The sequence below is a fragment of the Belonocnema kinseyi genome, chromosome 5, assembly GCF_010883055.1.
Source record: "Belonocnema kinseyi isolate 2016_QV_RU_SX_M_011 chromosome 5, B_treatae_v1, whole genome shotgun sequence".
NCBI classification, from domain to species: domain Eukaryota; kingdom Metazoa; phylum Arthropoda; class Insecta; order Hymenoptera; family Cynipidae; genus Belonocnema; species Belonocnema kinseyi.
This window is the reverse complement of record NC_046661.1, coordinates 42,031,405-42,055,912: the sequence shown is the minus strand read 5'-3', so window position 1 is coordinate 42,055,912 and position 24,508 is coordinate 42,031,405. Positions and strand designations below refer to the sequence as shown.

Sequence of the window (24,508 nt, the reverse complement as noted above, 5' to 3'; positions counted from 1 at the left end):
GCAGAACTTTAACAAAATAAGAGGGCAGTATTTCAGTTTTGAAATTAAGTAAGTACTAGCACATCCACTTTAATTTGCGTTCTCGTATATTTTAAGCGGGTGTAGACAAAAAATCGATAGACTTGTTTTTGAGAAAATATTTTTTTTTTCGTTTTTAATTACGAGAAATCTTTTTTTCATCTGAAACGACATGGGATACGTATAAAAGGGTGAAGCAATATATATTCCATGTTGTAAGGGTAAGTCGTGTTCTATGATGTCACAAATTCCCATGTACTAATTTTCCGTCTGCATATTTTGAAACTAAAGAATATCCCACCAAAAACATCTGCGATACAAAAAATCTGTCAAATAAACTACATTATTTTGTGAAGATCAAATTTCGCCAAGTAATTAGGAAAAAATAGTTATAATAAAATATATTGGGGAATTTTTTTATAAAGAATTCTAGACATTTTTTAAATAAAATTTTAAAGGCCATTTTAGACATTTTTAAACTTGTTGGGATTAAATGTATTGGATTGCCGGTATAATATAATCCCGTCAAGTCCAAAAATGTCTAAAATAGCGTTGCAAAATTTATTTTCAGAATTTCTATAGGATTATTTATAAAAAAAAAAGTTTCTTAATATAATTTACTATGTATCTTTTCTTCTTAGTGACTTGGCTAACTTTGAATTTACAAATTCATGTAGTTGTACTTGACAGATTTTTTGGATCGGAAATATTTTTGGTGGGATTTCATGTGTTTTTGTAATTATGTTAAACAAGGTAAGAACGCTCAGTTAATTTAATTTTAATTAAACTACTGCCTTAGTAAAATTGATTTATTCTTTCATTTAATTTAATGGTACCACTAGCCAATGGAAACACTGGTATCCAATCTTTGATATCTTGAATTATTGTTTCATCTCAATGTTCATTTTTACATTCTCATCATTTATGATTGAGAAAGTATTAGAATTGTCGGAAATTTGACATCACACTTTTTTAACGGATCTCTACGTTTCGAGACCCCCTGAATCCGAAAATCAGGTTTTCACGATGGCGTCTGTCTGTCTGTCCGTCCGTAAACACGATAACTCTCGAAAAAATGAACGAATCAAATTCATCTTTGGCACACTTTTTTTAGGTCCTAAAAGAAAGGACGAGTTCGTGAACCACCCATTTTTGATAAAAATTAAAAAAGTGAGCACATTTTGAAAATTTTTTAGACCACTTTTTTCTGAATTTGAAAATTCAACCGAAAATCAAAATTTGAAGCCGAAAAACACACGATATGAAAAAAAGTCAAGAGAAGAAAAACTTTTCTTTTTGAAAGATAATAATAATAATATAATAAATTTTTGGATTTTCTTCAAAAATCGAAAATTCAAATTTTCATTGCATAAAAAATAATGGAAAATAAAAAATTCCATTTTGTGGACAAACTATGTAGGATACGAAAAAAGATGAATTAACAAAAATGGTTAGTCCAAAAAAGATCTACAATTTCGTTAAGAATCACTTCTTGATAGGACGCGTACTTTTTGTTTTATTCGTAAAAAATAACATGGAAAAAAGAAAAAAAAATGTGTGGAAAAATGACGAAAGTTACGAGAAAAAAAATCCAACAAAACCTGTTTACAAATGTCTGTCGGAAAACGAGCGCGCAGCGCGAGTGTCACGATGAGAATGCGTACCTCAAAGCCTACAGAGCTTTGAGAAACTTAATCTTTGACTATACTTAATTAAGTAAGCAATTCAGAATATGAAGACGCATATAAATACTGCCATCTAAAAGAGATTTTTTTGATAAAGTTTTTTTCAAGCATTCCAAATGCAAAGAATAAATATCCGAGCGCGAAGCGCGAGATTCAATCGTCGCGCGCCCCAGGCGCGCTCAAACTTGCGAGCGAAACGAGCCGCGCGCGATCAGAATGTGCCCGCGAAGCGGGCAGATTTTTTGCATCAAGTACGTACAATTTTTTAAACTGTAGAAGATATCGAACACTCTTGCAAAATGTATCGAGTGTCTGTTATTAATGCCTTCTCGTTAAGATTCGGTACCAATCGGTTTTACAGATTAGGATGTAGGGGTGTGCTCACCTCTGCAGCCTAAATCTTCACAACCAATTTAAATTAAATATTTACGATAAGTCTCCGATAATTTTAAAAACTATTTAATACATGGAAAATTCTTGAAAATTGCATTAAAAATCTGCTGCTACTGACTTCTTGTTTAAATTCTATACCAATTAAAAAATTATTTTTTAACATAAAACATCAATAAATAATATTTAAAATAATTAAGATATCGGGTTTTCCTCCAATACGTATCGATATCATGTTGCCATCGATTTTTAAGTCGAATATTAGGCATAAAGTTTGACTGAAAAATGTTTTATTGATGGATGTTTGTAAAGATATTAAATTTTTCACATGTGCTCCGTTCTGCAGCATAAACTATCCAAAAGATTTATATTAATTTAAATTTTAATGAGAAGTATGTACTCTAGTAACATATTCTCAATACATATTATAAGAATTTTCGATATTTTGAATAGTTTTTAAATTTTTACCATTTTTTTATCTCTGAATTTTGATTTATTACACTAAATACGTAAAATATTTTAATTATTCAAGATATGAAACATTCCTACAAGAATTATGTAGTCATTTGTTACTGATTTGTCGTTAACAATTAGTACCAATCACTTTAATAAATTAGGCATAAAATTTCATTGGAATCGGTGGAGAATTTCGCCGTTAATCAAAATAATGTTCAAAATACATGATTATTCCAGATAAAGATTCTTGGTAGATTTTATGCTTTTATTTTTAGGCTTGGGGACAATTCGCTTGCGCGAATCTTGATATCTTGCTGAGATTTGCGAAATGGTAGTAAATATTTTAATTTTTAATACTACTTGGTGAAAATATCCACGTGGAAATTTAAGTGTATTTCCACTTAAATTTATCCAACCACGTGAAAATCGAGATGGAAATTTGAAACCTTCCGCACGCAAATATTTACGTGAAATTTCATGTGGCAACCATCTAAAACTGTATGGATTTATACCTATTAATATATACAAATAGTATACGGGACACTTAAAACACAAAAAAAGCATCCATTTTTGTCTACCTCTTACGGTTTACTAGATATTTCAGTGAAAAATAACGTTTTGCGTGTCCTGGCTAGTTGGGAATGAGGGTGCTAAATAAAGCCCCGTTCTCAATCATATTCCAGATTAAAAATTGCGTTGCTGAAGCAAAATGCATTTTTGTATCTATTTGCAAAATTCCATCCGATATTGGAATGTTAATACAGGGTTGTTTTCAAAGTCGGATATCACGTTTTCACTGCTTGGACCTTTATAGTTTATAAAATTATACTTCTATACAGATCAATAAAATATATACTGTTACATTTGTATGGAATCGATTAATACCTTTTACATCCTAAAGCGTGTTGAAAATGGCAAAAATTTAATTTACGCGTAAAATCTATTAAAAAATGAATTCTTAGTCACCAATTTTTCTATATGTGTAGAACCAACTATATGCCAATAAACCAATAAATTAAAAATATATCAAAAATTAAAATATGCTAAATTCTTTTGAAGGTGATTTTTAGCTTTTTTTAAATTCGGGGCATAAAATTTCCTCAAAAAATGTGTATTGTATTGCTGAACAAAGAGGCGGTTACATAAAGGCCATATTTCAATAAAAAACTGAGGTGCCTTATTTTTGAAACAAGGCAGATTTTACTCAAAGATATTAATCGATTTCAACCAAAAATTTTACAGTATATATTCAATTCATTAACCCTTTACCGCCCACAGTGACATATATGTAACGTTTGGAATACTTGCGTTTTGTTAAATATGACTTTGCGACGAACAGCAATTTTTAACGCAAGGATTTACGTGAAAGTCAGGACGGTAATGAGCTAGAATTTTAGTTTTGTATACACTCCGCCATAGGAGTAATATGCCTAAATATCTCAAAATTCAGAAAAAAAGAAAGTTTTAAGGGCGGTAGGGGGTTAAGAAGTAACAATTTCTCTCTATGAAAAATCGAAAGTTCTTTTTCATTCCTTTTAATTCAAAAAAAAAAGTTTCAATCAAATAGCTCATCTTTCAACTAAAGAAATCAATTTTTTTAACAAAAGAGTTTAACTTTCAACCCAATAATTTTATTTCCAATCTAAAAGATGAATATTTTATAATTAATTTTATAAATAATTTTCAACGAATTAGTTGAATTTTCAATCAAAAAACAGAAATTTTATTCCAAATTGTTGAATTTTGAACAAGAAAACATCAATTTTCAACCAAAAATGGACATTCAAATTTTCCGTTGAAGGAATTAATCTTTAACCAAACTCATGAATTTACAACTAAAATAATGAATCGTCAACTGTATTAATTGTCTTTGATACCAAGCAAATGAATTTGCTATCATAAAGATTAATTTTCTACAAATAAGGCTGATTTTTCACAAATTACATATACTTTTGAACAATTAGTTCCATGAAATTGAATAACTCAAATACATTTTTTTTGTTATAATTAAAATTCAATCTGTATTTAGGTCAAATTAGTGTAGGTAATACGTTAAAGTCAATTTACATCGCTTCAAATTTCTAACTTTTCCAGTTAAAATATTTCATTTTTAATAAGATAGAGCATTTCAACCAAATAGTTGAATTTTCAACTAAAAAAGATTAATTTTTAACAAAAGAGTTTCCCTTTCAACCAAGTAGTTTTATTTTCTACCAAAAAGATGAATTTTCAGACAAGATAATTCTCTACCAAAAGAGACGATTTTCCAGAAAAATAATTGAATTTTAATCTAGAAAATATCAATATTCAACAAAAAACGGAACAGTTAAATTTTTAGTTTTAAAGAAAACCAACTAACTTTTAACAAAAACAAACATTAATTTCAACAAAGTAGTCACATTTTCAAAGAAAATGATATTTATCTAAAATTATGAATCTTTTGAGTAGAATAATTAAATTTTCAACCAAGATGAATTTCTACCAAAAAAAAGACGAATTTTGAACTAATATGTATATTTTGTCCACAAAAAATTGAATAGATAAATTATTAGATAAAAAATTAATGATCAAATAAAAGAAAGGAATTTTCGATTGAAATGGTGAAATATTCTATTAGAATAGTTGGCTACATTTTGAATTTGAAGAAAATATTTCCAGCCCAAAAAATAGTGATGAATTTTTATCTGATAAGAAAAAATTTTCAACAAAAATTGATGTTTAATTTTTACTTTAAAAAATTAATGTTAAAACAAATAGATGCATTTTTAACTACAATTTTATAGAAAATTTAACTGGTATAGATCAATTTTCAGTTGAAAAGTTAAGTCCGAACAAAGAAAAAAAAAACGAATTTTCAACAAAATAATTAAATAAAACAATATAAAGCTACTTTTATAAATGAAGAATTTTTGTTATTTAATTCGATATTGCAATTAATAAAAATAAGCACATAAATATAATTCATAAATGAATATCATTGAAAGTAGAAATCTTGAAGAAATAAGGTGAAAGTACATTTAGTGAAAAAATTAATAAAAATTAAAAACATTGCATGATACTAAATGCTATAAAAAGTCAATGGAAGGTGTAGTTTTTATATTTAAAACATCCGTACATCCTATATGAAGCAGTTGAAGTCTGCATTTTTTAAACTATTAAACGACGAAAAATAATTTACTTCATTGAGTTAAATTTATTTTCAAGTAAATATCAGTCCCAAACAGGTTTTTTTAGTTTTTCAGCAGAGAAAAAATTCGAATGTTGGATTCTATTAATTCGAGGACTTACAATTATCTTTTAAGTCTAAAAGCTAATAAAAATAAAATTATTTGAACTTTACCAACATTAGACATCTTAAAAATGTTAAATTAGACATTTCAATAACTAAAATTAAGAATCGAATATTTTTTTATTAAAACGTTCAATAAACTTTTCAACTTTCAAATCATATTTTAAATAAGTTAAATTTTATAGCCTTCAAACAAAACATTCAAAAGTAGCGATTATATAATAATAATTATATTATAATTGATATAATATAAAGAATCAATTGAGTTTGTAAGTACGGTTTGCATTTAAAATGGTTAAACTATTACACCTTACGATTCGAAATAAAACGATCAAATTTTTGAAGAATGTCATCAATTTGAACTTCTGCTAGCAAGAAGAATTTGTTAGTTCATAACTTTTAAGTTTTGAATTTAAACATTGAATCTTTCAAGTTTTTCTTTTTAGAATATTTCAAGATGTAAATTTAAAATAACGATATTTTAACTGGAAACACATAGAACTTCTGAGTTTGATTTTTTCAGCTTGAAAAGATTCAATTTTATATTGCCCATTTCGATTAGTTAACATTTTTAATTACGTATTTCATTTGACAAACCTCAAATTCTTTTAATCTCCTATTAAGTGTTAACTTTAAAATTGTCTAATATTGAAAGATTGACCAGTTTTTAACACTTAATAAAAAAAAAGACGGCGTGTTTTGTATTAAAGTTCAAATTCAAACAAAGAAATGAAAATTTGAGGCTTTTCTTAAAAATTTTCTTTTCTTAAAAATGAAAGTGAAGAAAAATTTAAATATTAAAATATTGAAACTCACAAAGCAAGAAATACAACGTATATTGAATCAACGTATTTTTATTGTTCAAAAATATCAAAAGAAACATAAAAGTAATCTAATCATTGAATTCGGTGAAGGTTTTGCACTATTTTGTCGCATTTTCGAATAAATTCGAACACATGATGTAATTGTTACGTACTTTTATTGCATGAAAGTACAAAAAAGGCCTTACGCAGCGGGATCGTCTCCCTTAGTCGTACGCGTGTAGATTAGTTGTGCATGATGTTGAACGACCTGCTTTATAAGTCCTTTTTGCTGCAACTCAATCAGTGCTCGCCTAGCCAAGGATCCTCTGATTTTCAATCTTTCGCTCACGATCGATGGAGTGATCAATTTATACTGTGGCACTTCCTTCAGCAATTTATCATACGTGCCTTTGTCAAACAACACCTGATTGTTGAGCTTATCACGAACTTTTCCCTTGGACCACTTCTGCAAATAAAAAAAATATAACGCATTAGTATTGCAGATTTCAGAATCATGAGCAAATGTTAAAGTAAAATACCATACAAAAATTAAATTTTGATTTTTTAGGAACAATTTACGATTTTAAGATATTTTGCAATGTAAATTGAAATCATTGATAAGCATTAAATGTTGCACACTTTGTAACTTGATAAAAGATGAAAATGAAATTAATTAAAAATTGAATATACGAACCTTTTTCTTGGCTTTGCCACCGGATCCACCTTCCTTCTTCTTTTGGGTTTTCTGGGGTTGCTTGGAGGACCCCTTCGAGTCCTTTTTGGGCGGCTGAAATTTAAAAACAAAACTATTAGAAATACAAAATATTAAACAAGCATTTCTTGATCATTTTTGTTATTATCAGACTCATTAAATCAGTTTTTACCATCACGGTAAGTTATATGGTGTAAAGAGTTTCATCATTAAATAAATTGAAAACAATTATTTTATCAAAACTGCGAAGTGGTCGATAACAAAATGTCTTTTTTTAATCTAAAAATTTCCAATTTTTCGAAAAATTAACAAATCTGGAAAAATTTTAATAAGTAATTTCATAAATCTCCACAACTTTGAAATCGTTGCAATGAAAAGTTCTGATTGTCACGAAATTTACACTTCATTTTAATGTTCCACTTTTCATTTAAGAAAAAACTAACAAATGTTCAAAATGACATAAAAAAATTAATTCGGCCGAATTTCTATTTTATTGCGAAAAGGTTCACATTACCCCTAAATTACATGAAAAAAACTCGGGTTTCTATAGTCTCAATATTTTTTGAAGTTGTCTAAAAACGTACAAATTCATGAGGAATAAATGGTTTTTTTCTTTAGAAAAGTTCCGACATTTCAACCAAATCTTAGTTGAATTGTTACAATTTATTTTCTTTAGCCACGAGGTACCAATTTTAGTTTGACAAAGAGAATTTATTCCGAAAGCGTGGACGCCAACAAGCAACTCTTAACCTAAAACTTGACTTTAGCACAGAATTCCATGGAAATAAGAAAAAACCAAAACGTTTGTGTAAAAATTTAGATCGTAAAATCACAGATTTTAATTTATTGTAGGCAAACCCAGAGAGAAAGTAATGAGACAAAGCACGTTCTGAGTTTGAGGTTATGCGAGAATATTTCCACTTGTAGAGACAAAGAATAAAAAGGATATTAATTAAAATAACGAAATGTCTCGTTGAGATGTTTCTAATTCACCACAAATTTCACTTGGATTTATGATTTTTTAGATAAAATTAACTTAAAACACGAGGTAGGAACACGTACCATCTTCACCAGAACTCAGAAAGGAAAAGGAAACTGATTGACGCGCCCCCTGAAGTTCAAGAGTCAGTTGTGACGTCACATCTGAAAGCGCGCGAATATTTGAGATTGAAAACTGAGTTATGGAACTTGGAAATCAGTACCTGCAATTATTTGTCTTATAAAATAAAAATAAAATAGAAAGATCTATTACTAAACAGTAGATTTATTATATAGAATCGCCTATATTTGCATGAATATTTATAATTTAATATCAAACTCTTCATTAATTTATCATAGATGTTAATGATTTAATTAATTTAATTTAATTCACTTGGAGTAATCTTATTATTAAATTTAATATCATTTAACGAAGAGAAACTCTTTTAATAAAGATTTTTTATAAGTGAATATTGCAAATAAGTTAAAAATGAACTAAAAATATATTTAAAATTAGAAAATACAGTTTTCTTTCATTTTTCTAATGTTTCAAATGTGCAATGGTAATCTTAGTATAATTAATCTAAATATAAATTAATAAACAAAAAATTAAATTAAATAAAAAAATTCATTTAAAAAACAATACGCTTATCTCAAACATTTTAATTTTTCAAATTATAGTTTAATCGATAATTGTCAGTGCATCCTAAATCAATAATATATTTTTATTTTATATTTTTTATATTTGGTTTCTTCTGTATTATTCTTTTTTAATTAACTGATGTATTTATATTACTTAAATTGATTGTTTAATATTTTTATATTACGAAATACGAAACTTTTAAACTGGAATATTTTCAAATAATTGTAGGTTCTTTGAAATTTGGACGGCATTATAAACGCTGTAATATACCGATTCGAAGCATTTTCAAAAATTTTATTTTATAAATTTTAATGCTTCAAAAATACTTATGGTTCAAGTACAAATCTTCATTATATACATCTTTGAATTCTAAACAAACTGTATTTTTGAATTGACATTTCGTATTTATTTATGTTATTCTATTTGTTTATTTTTCCAGGTTGTTGCCACCGATAACGGAACCCCAAAACATTTTGCTCGAACTTCTATACACATCAAATTAAAAGATTACAATGACAATGCTCCAACTTTCATTGATGATCCTTACCAGGCTTCAGTAAAAGAAGATTCTCTCCCAGGAACCGTTGTCGTAAAATTATTGACAGCAGACAAAGACATGGATATGAACACCACCGTCGATTTCTACATCACTGCTGGTGACCCTAGATCTCAATTCCAGGTCCGTTTAGATGTATTTCAACTAATTTTTCATGTACACTTGTCAGTGCACCAATTCATATTTTAGCTAAAGTAAATATATTCTTCTGAAAGTTATTATCTATTTCGATTCAAAAGACAACTTAGAATATTTTCATAAGTTTCGCGATGACCCTGGATAAACACAATCGCAGCACCAGGTCAATTAAGAAACATTCTCCAGGATTTAAAAAAATTTGAAATCTGGAGTTAAAAATATAACTTTCTGTTGGGTTCACGTCGTCTAGGACAATTCCAGTCAAGATTAACGTCAAAAAAGAATTTATTGTCGGGAAAATATCAGAAGTAAGTTATGTACAATGATCAAACTCCAGATTTAAATTTCTAAAAACAACGAATAAAAATTTACATGGTGCAGTCTCGAAATTTAGTTTTTAGAATTAACAAAATAATCATTCTAATCCTAGGTTCGATCAACTGGTGAAGTATTCGTTGCGAAATCTTTGGACCGAGAGACGACTGATAGGTACGAACTCACAGTTGTAGGAACGGATGGAAAATTTGTATTTGGAACGAAAGTTACGGTGCAAATTTTGGATGTGAACGACAATCCGCCCTATTGCCTTCGGTACCGATATAGGGAGATTTTGTCTGAAGGTTCGCATCCTGGGACATATGTTCTGACTGTTTTGGCAACGGATTACGATGATGAGGAAAATGCCAAGTTACGTTTTTATCTTACGGGAGAAAATAATGATAAATTTTCTCTGGATAAGGACACTGGAGTGTTGAAAACAGTTGGACAGTTGGATCGGGAAACACAGGCGAAATATTCTCTCACTTCTCATGTGCAGGTAAAAATTTCTGACATCATGATTTCACTTAAAAATAAGCAGTTTAACTTTTCACTATCCTTCCAAATTTTTAGCCCGATGTTACGTGTACCGAATTTTCGTTACAAATAGCTACTTACAACATTCTTTACATTTTTGATTCAAGGCAGATTTTTTCTAAATATTACAAAATACATTTTTACTTAAACCTAAATTTGCTTTCACCTGTGGTAAATAAAACATTTTTCCGTTTTGAAATATTTCTAAGTGCATGCATTTGAGCGATTAAAAACATGGAAGCTTTAAAGTGAAAATTGAACTCTCACTTTTAATTTTTTTTTAAATTTTAAATTTCGAATCTAATATATTTTATTTTAATTGTAGAAGCTGTAAAAATTTGAGAGCTTTTAAGTTTTAATTTTTACCGACATAAATTTTTGAACTTTTAAATGAAATTTGCTTTAAATTTCCAAGTCTTAACATTTTTTATGTTTTCTAATTATTTACTCTTTCAACTTTAGATTCTTAATTCCCAATTAAAAAGTCTAAAAAATTAGAATTTTGCAGTTTTATAAATTGAGCGTTTAATTTTACTTTTTTAAATGTAATTTATTGGCTAGATGATTATTTAGATATTGTTCAAAAATTTCAAAACCAAATAATTAAAAAAGTAAGTTATTAAAGGAATTTATTTTTTAATCATTTTTAATCATTTCAACTTTTAGTAACAACAAAGTAGCGCAAGTTTCTTAAGGCCATATGATGAGTGGGTCACGTGACCAGATTCCTACCTTACCACCACTTTTTTCATTTCCTAACTTATTTTCACATGAAGCCTTACATCGAGTTGAAAATTTGGGATAATAAATTGGAAGCACTAAGAAAGGTGGTTCTGGTTCTAAATTTTTATAAGTATGAAAAAAGCAAAAAAAAATTATTTACAAAAAAAAACTTTTTTCATAATTATAAAAGTTTAGGACCAGACCCACCTTTCTTAGTGCTTCCGATTTTTTATCCCAATTTTTCAACTCGATGTAACGCTTCATGTGGAAATAAGTTAGGAAATAAAAAAGTGGCGGTAAGGTAGGAATCTGGTCACGTGACCCATTCATCACATGGCCTTAAGCAACTTGCGCTACTTTGTTCTTACTTAAAATTGAAATGATTAAAAATGATTAAAAAATAAATTCCTTTAATAACTTGTCATATTACAATCGAGCAAATTACGCATGTCCCAACCCACTATGCATTGTATGTGTGCTTCTATCGTAAGAGGGACCTTATACAATATTTATAAACAGTAATTGTCTGGAAATTTTGTGGGCAAAATTTAGTAGACACCTTGTTTGGCCTTAGTTTTGTCACGTTTTTTCAAAAAATGTAATCTTTAAAATGCACTTAAATAATCGTTATAGACTAAAAGTCATTTTTTCATGACCAGAAAATAATTTTTTAACCCGATCTAAGATGTTTAGAAAATTAAAAATAAAGTTTGCATGTGTCTATTCGTTTTCAAGAACAATCATTGTATGAAAAATAATTGATCATATTAAATTCTTACGAATCTGATATTCTCTTTTAGGATCGCGACCAGCCGACTTGGGAATGCTCCTCGAAACTAGAAATCCTCGTTTCCGATCTCAACGACAACGCTCCGAAATTCACAATGCAATCCTACAGCACAACTTTACCCGAAGATGTGGAAGTCGGCACCTTGGTTACGAAAGTTCACGCAACTGATGACGATATCGGCATCAACAGGAAGATCCGGTACGAATTCATAGATTCTGCAAATGATCATTTCCGTATTGCAGCCGACAGTGGAATTATAACTCTTGCAAAACCTCTCGACCGGGAGACAAAAGCAATGTACAATGTGACGATCCAGGCGATGGACCAGGGTACACCGAAACTTTTCAGTGTCGCCTCACTTGTCGTCAATGTCCAGGACATTAACGACAACCCGCCAGAGTTTACTTCAAAATTCTACTTCGCACGAGTTCCTGAGATCGATGCTATTGGTACCGAAGTGGCCAGGGTCTTGGCTACTTCAAAAGACACGGGAGTCAACGCTGATGTTTATTATTCCATTATCGGAGGAAACGAGCACAAAAAATTCCAGATTAACGCACAAACGGGCGTTATCATGATTGCTGAACAGCTGGATTACGAGAGAGCGAGAGATTATTTCCTTACGATCCAGGCAGTTGATGGAGGAATTCCACCCTTGAGCAATCATGCGACTGTTAATATCACGGTTTTGGACAGCAACGACAATCCACCCATCTTCAGCGAAGTTTCGTATAGGGCGGCTGTTCGCGAAGACGCAAAAATTGGAGACAGAGTCACTCAGGTGGGGATTTTCTATTTTACTTTAATTTCTGAATTTTATTTGGGATCAAAAATGTGACGAATGAACCGAATAACCGGAAATTTGTTCTATTGGGAAAACCGGGGCCATATGATACTAAATTTTTTTGCGATAATGCAATTTTGAATGAAGTCGATTTGAAATTGCACAATTTTAAGTTCAATCTTGCAGACTCTCATTTCGAAAATTCAATTTGTAACATTCTCAAATTTAAAATCATATCTCATCCTAAAATTGTTTCCTTTTAAAGAAATAATTTTAAATGATTCAACTTCGAAAGCTTCAATCGAGGGTTTGCGGTACCTCAGATTTTAAGATTTCAACATATTTCAATGATTTCACAAAGATTTCAAAGACTTCAAAGGTTTCGATGTTTTCAAAACAGATTTCAAGATTTTACAAATATTTAAATGCAAAAAGTTGTGTAGAGATTTAAAAAAATATATTTCTCAAAGATTCTATCTTTCGAGGCGATAAATATTACAGATAATTCAGCAGATAAATTTGTTTCCATTTGATTAATTTATTGTAAATGTAATTTTTTCAGGTATACGCAAACGATTTGGACAGCCAAGAAAATGGCGTAGTATTCTATTTCATAGAAAGGGGAGATATATTAAAACAATTCGCCATTGATGAAAAAACTGGAATAATAACAGTCACGGCACCTCTTGATCGGGAATCTGTAAGTATTTCTATGAAATATTACTTTAAACTCTTCCAAACTTTACATATTTACAAATTGAATTTATAATTTTATCATGAAAGCTAAAAATTCCAATGTTGTTCTAAATTCTCAATTATTTCTTTAAACCATTGCAGCTATTTTTAATCTTCACCTTTAAATTTCGAAAACTACAATGTGTTTGTAATTTCATCATTCTATTCTTTAAAAAAAATGTTCAAAGACTTTACCATCATTCCTAAAAAAATTTGTACACAACAACTTGACAATTAAACTTCATAATAATCTTATCTTTTTCTCCAGATGCCAAACTTCATCCTGGAAATCCACGCCCGAGATTCCGGATTGCCAGTCCTCACCAGTTTCGTGATGGTGAACATCGAAATCCTCGACGCGAACGACAACCCACCACTTTTCTCTCAACCCAACTACACAACCGTAGTCCAAGAAAATAAGCCAATCGGCCACGTCGTTCTCCAATTTATGGTAACCGACTTGGACATCTCCCCCAACGCCGATCCCTACACTTTCGACTTCCGTTCCGGAAATGAAGGCGATGCCTTTCGCCTGGAACAAGACGGTTCGCTTCGCACGGCGACAAAATTTAACAACCGCGTCAAGGACAAGTACATACTCCACATTCGTGTCTTTGACAACGGTAGTCCTCCACTTTATTCCGATGCCTTTGTTGTCGTCAAAATCATCGAAGAGTCTCAATATCCGCCAATCGTCACACCACTCGAAATTCTCGTCAACTCCTATCTTGACGAATATCCTGGTGGAGTAATCGGTCGAGTCCACGCTTCCGACAAAGACCAATACGATACTCTGCTATATACTTTAGCACCCTCCACCCCGAATCCTAACACTGATCTTTTTCAAATCGACCAACTTGACGGCACCCTTGTTGCTCTTCCACGTCTCGATGTTGGTGAATATCGCCTCAACGTCACCGTCACTGACAGCAAGTTCACCTCTTATACAATCGTAAAAGTCAACGTCGACCTCGTCAATGAAAAAATGCTCGAAAACTCCGTCATCATCAGATTCAGAGAAGTCAGTCCTGAGGATTTCATTCTTTCCCACCGGAAAGGTTTCCTCAGAACGGTTCGTAATGCACTAAATTGCAGATTGAAAGATGTCGTCATTATCAGTGTCCAATCCTCAACGGACGACGCAAACATTATAAAATCACGAGCACTTCGCCAAGATCTAATTTCATACTTGCAAGATCTAAAGATCCAAGAAATCAACAAAAATAACACAAGGTTCAACCAGGAAATCCTCATAAAGTCACGGCGCATCCGTCAGGCGATTCACAACGATCTCGACCTTCTCTTCGCCGTACGCAAACCCACCGGATTTCACACCTCGGAATCAATCCGTGAAGCTCTTAACCAACATGTTGAAGAGCTCGAAGAATCCACGAAACTCGTCGTCGAAGAAATTGTCAGGTTCAAATGCACGAAAGGTTACTGTCTGTATGGCGACTGCCATGATCGCATAATCCTTGATCCTCTGCAAATATCTCCAGTATCAACCGACGTTATGAGTTTTGTTTCGCCGAAGCACAAACACAAAATGGACTGCAGCTGTAAGGAAGGATACGCCGGAAACCACTGCGAAGTTGTCGTCAACGAGTGTGCCCGAGATCCTTGCCCTATGTTTAAAATCTGCGTCCCCGATTCTTCCATCCAGGGATATTCTTGCCAGTGTCCAGAAGGCTTTGCGGGTCAAACCTGCGAGATCGACATCTCCAAATGTCACGACGAGTCCTGCTACATTCCTAGAAATCCAATCTCCTTCAGCGGAAAGAGCTACGCTCGATACAAGATTGACAAGTCAATAGTTCGAGAAACTATCGAAGATCGATTGAGTCTTTCCCTGAGAATTCGAACTGTTCAGCCCACTGGAAGTTTGATGTATGCATCAGGAAAAGTAGACTATAACATCCTCGAAGTCGCCAACGGGGTTGTACAGTACAGATTCGACCTTGGAAGTGGAGAAGGACTCGTAAGAGTCAGTAGCGTCTATGTGAGCGATGGTCAGTGGCACGAAGTTCTTCTGGAACGAGAAAAGAACTCTGCGAAAGTGGTCGTCGACGGAAAACATCTTGCACATGGATCCGCTCCTGGAGGAAATGACATCCTAAACCTCCAGTCGGACGATTTGTACCTCGGGGCTGAGGTTCGACAACACCCATCGATTTTAGGATTCGAGGATGTTCAAAGAGGATTTGTGGGGTGCATGGACGACATGAGGATTGCCAAAATAAGCGTCCCTCTGCATATGAGCGGAGCGAGTAGTGTTGCAGTTTTGAAAAGATTTGCAAATGTAGAATTCAGCTGTGATCCAGGCATAATTCTTGCACCTCCTGGTATTTGTGGATCGCAGCCTTGCCAAAATGGAGGCACTTGTAAGGAATCCGGAGGGGATAATTACGAGTGCGAGTGCCATGGAAGATTCACAGGTGTCGCTTGCGAAATAGATACCGATCCGTGTGCATCCTCCCCGTGTTTATACGGAGGAAGGTGTCGGGTTGTTCCTGAAGGAGGTGATTTTGCTTGTGAATGTGTGGGTCCAAGTTTGAGTGGAAAGAGATGCGAATTTGGAAGATATTGTAGTCCTAATCCATGTATTCACGGAGGGATTTGTGAAGAAGGAAACACTGGACCGATTTGTAAATGCGAAGGATTTATGGGAGAGAGGTGCGAGACTGATATTAATGAGTGTGAAAATAATCTCTGTTCAAATGGAGGGACTTGTGTCAATGAGATGGGAACTTATCGATGCGTTTGTCCTCCAAATATGACTGGAGTGAATTGTGGAAGTCCAGCTTTTACGTCAATGATCTCGAGGCATTTTAATATTACGTGGGAGCAACTGATGTGGATAGGAGTGGCGTTGGCGGCTAATGTCGTGCTAATTGTGATATTTGTGACCTGTCGAAAAATCAGGGGGAAGCGAACGAGAGCAAGGGCTCATCATATTAATAATGAAACGAGGAAGCAGATTGTGCTCAACTCGGCAAGGACGAACGATCATGAATTCAAGAGGAGTTCCAAGCTGAGTAATTTGGAAGTTATACAGGTAAATGCATTATTCTTTCTAGTCAAGGGCATGAGGAATCTTTTTTAAACGCGGTACGACTGATCTAAAGGCTTGATTCATTTGTTGGCCTTAAGTAAATGCTCATATTAAATGCGAGAAACAAGTGATGAATTCGATGTGAATCATTTCTGCAGTAATTTAACAAATGTAATTTACGAAAAGAGGACAGATTTATATGGAGGAATTGAAGTCAATAGGTCAAGTTGGGACTGCGCAGTTCTACGGAATTTTGGGTTGCGCAGTAACGTTATAAGGCATTTACGATTGCGCATTAAAGTTCCGAGGTGCTAAAAGCTGCGCATGAGCAGCACTAAGCAGGCTCAAGTAAATTTGCCAAATATCATTTTATCTCACGGGTTGTTTACGGGTTGAAAAAAATGTTGCACACCGCTAGCCTTAAGGTTGTTGTGCCCCCTGCTCTTTTTATACTGCATTTTTTTAAGTTCGCTGCTACATAAGCAATTTTTCCCTCCGCCGAAGGAAGAGTGTGTTTTGAGTTTAAGGTTTTTTCGTGTGTTTTTTTGCAGAGAGAACCTCCCCAATGTCCTCCCAGACCCGCATCCTATACTCCTAGCTCAAATAACGAGCCGGCCGCGTACAGTAATACCGCAGCAGTGGCTTTGAATAACTTGGACACACTGCGAAGCTACGGAAGCGCCGGTGATGAACTAGAGAACTTTCCTCCTGATTATCTGCGAAATTTGAACCGCAGTACTCCTGTACCTGCTCCATCATTAGGTCACTCGAATCCTGTCGGAAGTAACGCTGGAGGCAGCGACACCGATAGTCTCCACAAACCTACTTGGCAGGAACAGATGCAGCTCGCTTCCTTCATCCAAGATGCCGCGAAAATCAAGAACGGTGAGTCGCCATCTCCTTTTCCCTCCCTCCTTGTAGCTTTTTTACTTTTTTATTTTCGCTTGTGGCATGCCTCGCGGGTCAATTAGCTCTTTTCGTCTACTTGCACCAGTTGATCCATTGGAAAAATGATTTCAAGATCGATTTTCACATTCTCTCATTACAAGCTGCTTGTACAGATAAGATTGATGCAGTGGAAGAACTAAGAAATTAATTTATTAGAAGTTAATGATAATTTTTATGTTTACACCGTTAAGTATAAGTTATCTCTAATAATTGAAAATGTTTGAATATTTTCTTGAATTTTCATGCTAAAGTCAAATTTCGAAACGGAAATTTTGTTTCAATGGAAGTATGCCTGGTGCGAGTTTGGAATTTATGGCAAAGTATGATTAACAAGAGTGTGTCGTGTGTGTACTAACAGACCTGAAACGAGCGAGCCCAGTGGTATCAGAGCTGACCACTGGAGGACTTCTACTAAACTCTACTCGCCGGATGCCTCACGGAGGAGGTGCCCCCGTTACATCTCTTTCAGCTCACGAGGATGATCCTCGCATTGTCGGTGGTAAGTTAATTTCCCCTGCTCCAGTGGCGTAACATTATTTGTTTGGCATTGGTTTTTTGAAAATATTTTGCAATTATACAACGCATGCGCACTGATATATAATTCAATGCGCATTCACAATTCACGATCTTCTTTGCATTACAATATTTTCTCAAAATTCGTGAATTTAAAACTTTATAATATTTCTTGTAAGTATTGAGAATAAACTTGTTTGAAAATTCAGAGATAGATTTAACGTATAATGGGCCAACGAATAATAAATAAACGAAATAACTATTTATAGATTTAGTAACAACAGCCGCGCAGAATTTTACTTCAAATTCTTCAGTCAGGTTTTGCTTTAATTTATTGAAATAAAATTATGATAAAACAAGAAAACTTTGAGAATTACGCCACTGTTTTGCTTCTTGTCCACCTGAACGAAGTGAGCTTTTTTGCCTGTTAGTAAAATTTCTCGTTTTTCTCTGTTGTACGTGAACTTCTATTATAAAATCGCTTTGCGACTTAGGCGAAGACATTTGTATGTAAAATGTCAAACCTACAACCTTTTACCTCTACCAATCGCTGATATTGTATTATATTGTCCAAAATACAGTTCTTTGTTGCAATGTTATAGGGTATCATTGGGACTGTTCAGACTGGGTCAGGCCAAATCAGAACCCCTTGCCCAATATCACGGAAGTTCCTGGAAGTGAGGTTCCAGACTCATCCAGCTTCCACAGTAACGAAAGTAACGAGTCGAACACACATCAGTTACCGTCAAGTAAGCTTCGTTATTCACATCTATTTTATTTATTATTTTGATTATCATCACTGTTGGGAAGTTATGCAAAAAAAGAACTAATTAAATAATTTCTGAATGAAACGAGGGCTAGAACCAAAGTTTATAAAGTTATCAATATTTTTGTACCATCACTGAAAAGTGAAAATAGATATTCAAAAAATAATATAAAAAAATTGATAGCATTCTAAAAATTATAGAGGAAATTCCTTTTCCTAGAAAAAAATACTGTGATAGAAATTGATATTCAGAAATATATATTTAGAAAAGGACTCTAAAATCGAATTAAAATTTGAATTCTATCGAAGTCATATCAACGATCATTTCAATCCATTGAATTTAGATGAATCGTAATCAATCCCATTGAAGTACATTGAATTCCAATTCATCTCATAAAATTACTATGGCATCACATTAAATTTAAATCGATTGAATTAAATTCTAGCGAATTGTAAACAATTTTCATCAAACTGTAAAATACAATTTCTATTATTTTCACCAAAGAATACTACATCTAAATACCGAGTTATGCTCACACCCTAAGCTGAACCTTTCTGTCAGATTTGAAATGGAATTAGTCTGATATTATTCTTGATTCATTAGAGTCGTGAAAACCACTCACATTTCATTTAGTTTTGATTTATTCAATTTACTTGATAAAAGATTCGACGGCTGAACATGAAATATCTGTTCCAACTGTTTAACCAATGGTTTCCTAGCTCAGATTGGTGTACAGAAGGGATCACTGGTGCGAGTCTCGACATGTGCACTTTTAATTAATTTCTTTCGAATTGTCTTTGACCACGCATTGAGATGAATAAACACGAATTCAGACGTATTTATTTCGCTTGCTCAATTCATCCAAATGCATCTCAAGTTTTTCCGCGAATCAGGAAGCAAAATTCAACTGAATTTAAAAATGTGAATTCGTCCTTGTCAGTTTTTTAAATTGTGTTTCGTAAAATCAAATTGAATTCCCTCGGATTCCAATCAGTTCCGTTAAATCATCGAGTGTTAAATTGAGTTCTTCTTTTGAAAATCAAAATTCTGAATGATATGAAATTGCCTTTGTCTTAATCCTTTTCTTTGAGTTGCCATAAGTTTCATTCAGTTTAGTTAAATTTCATTGAATACGTTTGATAAAATTGTATTTTTATTTTAGTGCACGGTCCTGTAGACCCAACACGAGATATCGAGACCTTGAACGAAGACCAGGAGTCCGAGTACGTGGGGGACTCGGAGTGCGGAACGGACTTCTCCGAACACTATTGTCCGGAAACGCAACGGCTGAATCCCTTGGATAGTGGCGGCGAGGGTGAGTACAAGTACAAGGATTCCGAAAGTTACTTGAGGCATCCAAACTCGTACTTGCCGCACTACAATATTAACACGGACACGGAGAATGAGACGCATCCTCTAAACGGTCGCCTCGGCGGCCTCGATTCCGAGGAGGAGGAAGACGACGTAGTGCCTTACGGTTTCCCCAGCACACGACGCAACCGATGCCATAAGGGTGACGACGCTGACGAGATCGGCTCTGTCATCACCACCCTCGAGGAGAGGAACTCGCTCCTAGGTGGCGCCACCAGCAACAGCGATCTCTCCATGAATCTTTGTGAAATTGACGATTCTGAATATGAGATTACCGAGGAAAAGAACCATAGCAGAGCCTGGATCACCGACAGCATCACGCAAACCTCAGTGTGACGAATCATCGCCCTTCGTTGTGCTCTCGAGCAAAGACTGTTCTAATATATGTAATTTTGTACATAATTACTATTATTCCAATAAGGCAACGTGTACATGCAGCGATTTAGAGTTACGATGCGATTTTCGCCGTTTTTGTCCAGAATTGATTAGTTTTTAAGATTAGATTTCATTCGTGTCATCGAGAGAACCGATTATGGCAAAAATGAGTAATTTCGGTGAATGTTCTGAGATATTATGCATTATAGAAATTCTGAGGTGGAACGAAATGGCAGCTACTTTTTGTAAATTGCTCATTTTTGGAAGTTAGGTTCTACCTCGTGGTGAAAACAGTTTCACGTCGTTGGACAAGATATGGCTCTGAGATTTAGGTACAGTACTTAATCGTTTTGAGAAAAAGAATACGAAGATTTCTATGTTTTTTTTATTTATGCCATTAGGAGGAAAACGCTAAAAATCAATCAAGACTGTTGCTTTAAAACGGTTTATGGCCAATTCTTCCTATTCTTGAAGGAACGAAGCGATAAGTAATTTATAGACACTGCACGTGGACCATCTTTTTTCGTCCAACTTTTGTGAATAATTTTCTTCCTGAATTAGTCTCCATAATTCCAATCTGAGAATTCACGAATCGCATCGATAGACCAATGACTATTGTTTAGTGGTGTGTATAATTTAACTTTAATCAATTTGAGTTGCGAGTAACGGGTGCGTTACTATTCGCGTGGACTATTCAAAGTTCTCCACGTATGCAAGGAGGGTGCAAAGCACAAGCAAGTTCAATAGATAAAAAAAGAGGAATATTTTTACTGTGGTGATAATAATGTTTATATGACGAGTAACTACGATTTATATTATATTAATAGCAATATTACTGAAAATCCATGTTTTATAAGAAAATTGCGGAGAAGAGTGAGAATTGTTTAAAAAAAATTTTTTTAACATTTTCTCAGAAAGTCCGAATGTGTTAAGTAATTTTGTGTCATTGAGGAGATTCCGAATCTCGAGCTTCTTTCTTTATTGAAGTTTGGAAGTGGAACGTAACAATATGGCAGCTGTCTTCCATCTCGCGAGATCTTTTGAGAATAAAATTTTGAAAACACGACGAAAAGTGGTGATGTTTGAGATAGGAAATCTCTTCAATGGCATGGTTTGATATTTCTAATTGCAAACAAAATTAAAGCTAGTAAACATATTATTTTTCTCCGCTCTTTCCGTAAGTCATCAACTTAAAGTTATCGTTTCACAAAATTAACTAATCCTCTTCTACTTCCGTTATTTATTATTCACCGGTGCTGTAATTTTCTCTGTAGAAAAAAAACTTTAAATTTCTTATCAAATTTCCTTGGAAGAGAGAATTTTCTCTCAGATTTCTAGTTCCGAAAAATTCTCAATTTTTCCGAAGGGGTCGAGAAGACTGAGAATTGCGAGAGAGATACTCGAAACAGCCAAATTTTTTATATATTATACTTACTGCCATAAGGGAACAATGCATTTTCTCCTGCTGACTAACCGTATCCTTAAGACTTGTGTTGCAGAAAAAAGAGGAGTTTTTATCATATTAGGTACGTGTAACATATCCTGTTCGACAATTTACATTTACCTAATGTTAATTGTATTTGCTTTACTTCCGCCTTAGAATTTTGACCTCCGTTAAGCAATCGCAAGTAGCGGCTTAATAAGTTGGTGAAATATACGCGCTTAATTTTTCTGCCTAAACGTGTACTTTTTTATATTTTCCTTTTTTTAGTCGTCAGATTAGTTTTTGTGAATATTTATACTCGGCCGGGCGAGTTTTTAGAAGTACGTGTACGAATTTCACGAAACAGGGTGAATCATGTTTATGTTTTATAGAAAACAAATAAAATGCGAAGTTTGTCCTGCGAGGTATCAAAAATTATATTTTGAATCTGCAGTTGCCCTGGAATCTGTACAAACATCGAAAATTAAAGCGACCAGTTTAAAATATCCTGCAGTGTCCATTGATAAATTCCGATAATTGCAACTGCAATTCCCTGAGAATCTTCTTCAAATTTCAGTTACGCGTAGAATATTCCTACAGCTGCAATCGTTTGTAAATTCTTTTTACATTTATTCTTCTTGGAAGAAGATTCCCTTAGCAGCTGCAACTTCTGCATATTCTTCTCACAATTGTAATTGTTGGAAAAGTTTACAATAATTATGTATATATAGTTGCTGAAAAATTCATTTGCAGTTCTGTTACGAGTTTGAAATCTTTAAAATAGGTATCTTAAAATTCGGACAATCGAGTGAAGTTTGCAGTTGACAAAAAATATTCTGATATCTGATCAGTTAACATTAGCAATATAAAATCTTTTTTTGTTTGTTCTTGCACCTTCAGCTTCTGCAGTTAATTAAAGTTTCTCTAATTATATAAATATTTACGATTCCATACTATTCAAACTGTAGTTAACTCTGCACTTTTGTGCATTTATAAACATATTTTTCTGTAGCTCTAACGGCTTTAATAACTTAAATTAAAGTATTATTTAAATTTTACAAATAAAAATGAATTATTTTTTCCTCTGTCAATTTCCATCAGGGCACCTGCAGGCGTATTTGCCTCGCAGTTGCACATTCCTAGCCGGTTTTTCGCAGCTTGTTCACGAGAGACTTGTAGGGCGATACCCTCGGGACACAATTAATTATAGATAATTTATTCTATGTATATTTAGACGAGAATTAAGGACACTGTAAATAGTATAATGAATTTATTGACGAGAGGGAACGAGAGAGAAATGTGAGTCTAGTTGACTCGATGATTTGTATTTTGATATTACGTATAGGCTTCAATTTTTCTTGTCTCTTCTTTGCGTCCGACGATACTTTTTTCGAGATTGAATTCGAATAAATCGAGTATTCTATCTGAGGAATTGACGTGCAATCTTGATTATGAGAGAACATATTTGTGAAATGTATGTGTTTGTGCGTATTATTATTACTTAATGTTATTTGTATATTTTTCGTAAATCAATTCATATCTACCTGATCTAGCACTAATTTCAGACCGGTTTCATTGCTTTGTAAAAAATAAATTAAAATAATGAAATGGAAATAGAAACCAAAATTGCAAAAAGTTTGTACAAATTTCTAATTCCTCAGGATCAAAATTTTCGGACTACACCACTGCTAATAGTATACATATCGTACAGTAAAATTCTGTCTGCGAGAGAGAGAGAGGAAGTTGTAATTGTAAGACTATAAATACTTTATACAAGAACACACTTGTAATAAAGACACAACAAATCTTGCCTAAATATTTTCTTCTCTTATTTTATACCCACTTTTTTAGATAAATAAAAATAAATGATGATCACTCTTCATATTTAAGTCAACTAGATAGTTAGCTATATTATTAATAGAGGAGAGTACCCAAATATGAAATACCAACTCTGTTTGGCGTGATTGTCGGATTTCTATGTACTGAATTAAAAAGTAATATAGGTCATTTTAAAAGAAATCTAGTTTGTCATAAGAAGCTCAAATAAAAAATGTTATTACAAATTTTTTTTATGTTGAAAATACAAAAAATTTAAAAAAGTGCTTTTTCCAAACTCGTCAAACTATTCTCATAATATAAGATACCCCAGGGAATAGCTACCAAAATGCAAAATAAAGTATTATTTTTAATGAAAAACTTCATTCTGTGTTTCCGAAGTATAAATGTACTGCTATTTAGATATATTTATTTTTTGCAGTAGTCACAAACACGTTTGTAACCAACTTCCCCCGCGCAGCCAGTGTTATAAAAACCACAGATATCTCATATTATGAGAACCACACCGTGCAACTACGCACTTACTATGCCTTACCTGTACAAATGAAAAACTTCAACACTATCGATATTTTCCTACTTAGTTATTCAATCTCCATCGCTCCAGACAAACTTTACTGATAAATACATATTTAATGAATAATAAATGGGGTTTAAAGAATTCCCTTCCA

General features: G+C 33.1%; 2 protein-coding genes across 2 annotated transcripts in view; one reads left to right on the top strand and one right to left on the bottom strand.

Annotated features, from left to right (window-relative positions):
• Positions 1 to 23,820, top strand: part of LOC117173134 (fat-like cadherin-related tumor suppressor homolog) — a 982,814-nt gene extending 958,994 nt beyond the window's left edge. The window contains exons 20-28 of the mRNA XM_033361532.1: positions 9,414 to 9,653; positions 10,099 to 10,485; positions 12,047 to 12,817; positions 13,383 to 13,520; positions 13,824 to 16,610; positions 17,159 to 17,492; positions 17,914 to 18,054; positions 18,671 to 18,817; positions 19,998 to 23,820. Coding sequence (XP_033217423.1) covers positions 9,414 to 9,653; positions 10,099 to 10,485; positions 12,047 to 12,817; positions 13,383 to 13,520; positions 13,824 to 16,610; positions 17,159 to 17,492; positions 17,914 to 18,054; positions 18,671 to 18,817; positions 19,998 to 20,542 — 5,490 coding nt within the window. The 3' untranslated portion in view covers positions 20,543 to 23,820. The remainder of the gene's footprint in view (positions 1 to 9,413; positions 9,654 to 10,098; positions 10,486 to 12,046; positions 12,818 to 13,382; positions 13,521 to 13,823; positions 16,611 to 17,158; positions 17,493 to 17,913; positions 18,055 to 18,670; positions 18,818 to 19,997) is intronic.
• Positions 6,801 to 9,257, bottom strand: LOC117172347 (40S ribosomal protein S25). The gene is made up of 3 exons (XM_033360163.1): positions 9,245 to 9,257; positions 7,336 to 7,451; positions 6,801 to 7,107 (listed from the first exon to the last, which is right to left on the bottom strand). Exons 1-3 carry the CDS (start codon positions 9,255 to 9,257, stop codon positions 6,844 to 6,846), a joined length of 393 nt encoding a protein of 130 aa, XP_033216054.1. The 3' UTR covers positions 6,801 to 6,843.
• Positions 23,821 to 24,508: the final 688 nt, after the last annotated feature.

Excerpts from the sequence above, each read along its gene's own strand:
- LOC117172347 (XM_033360163.1), bottom strand. Across the intron at positions 7,108-7,335 it reads GTGGCAAAGCCAAGAAAAAG|AAGTGGTCCAAGGGAAAAGT; the intron begins GTTCGTATATTC and ends TTTTATTTGCAG.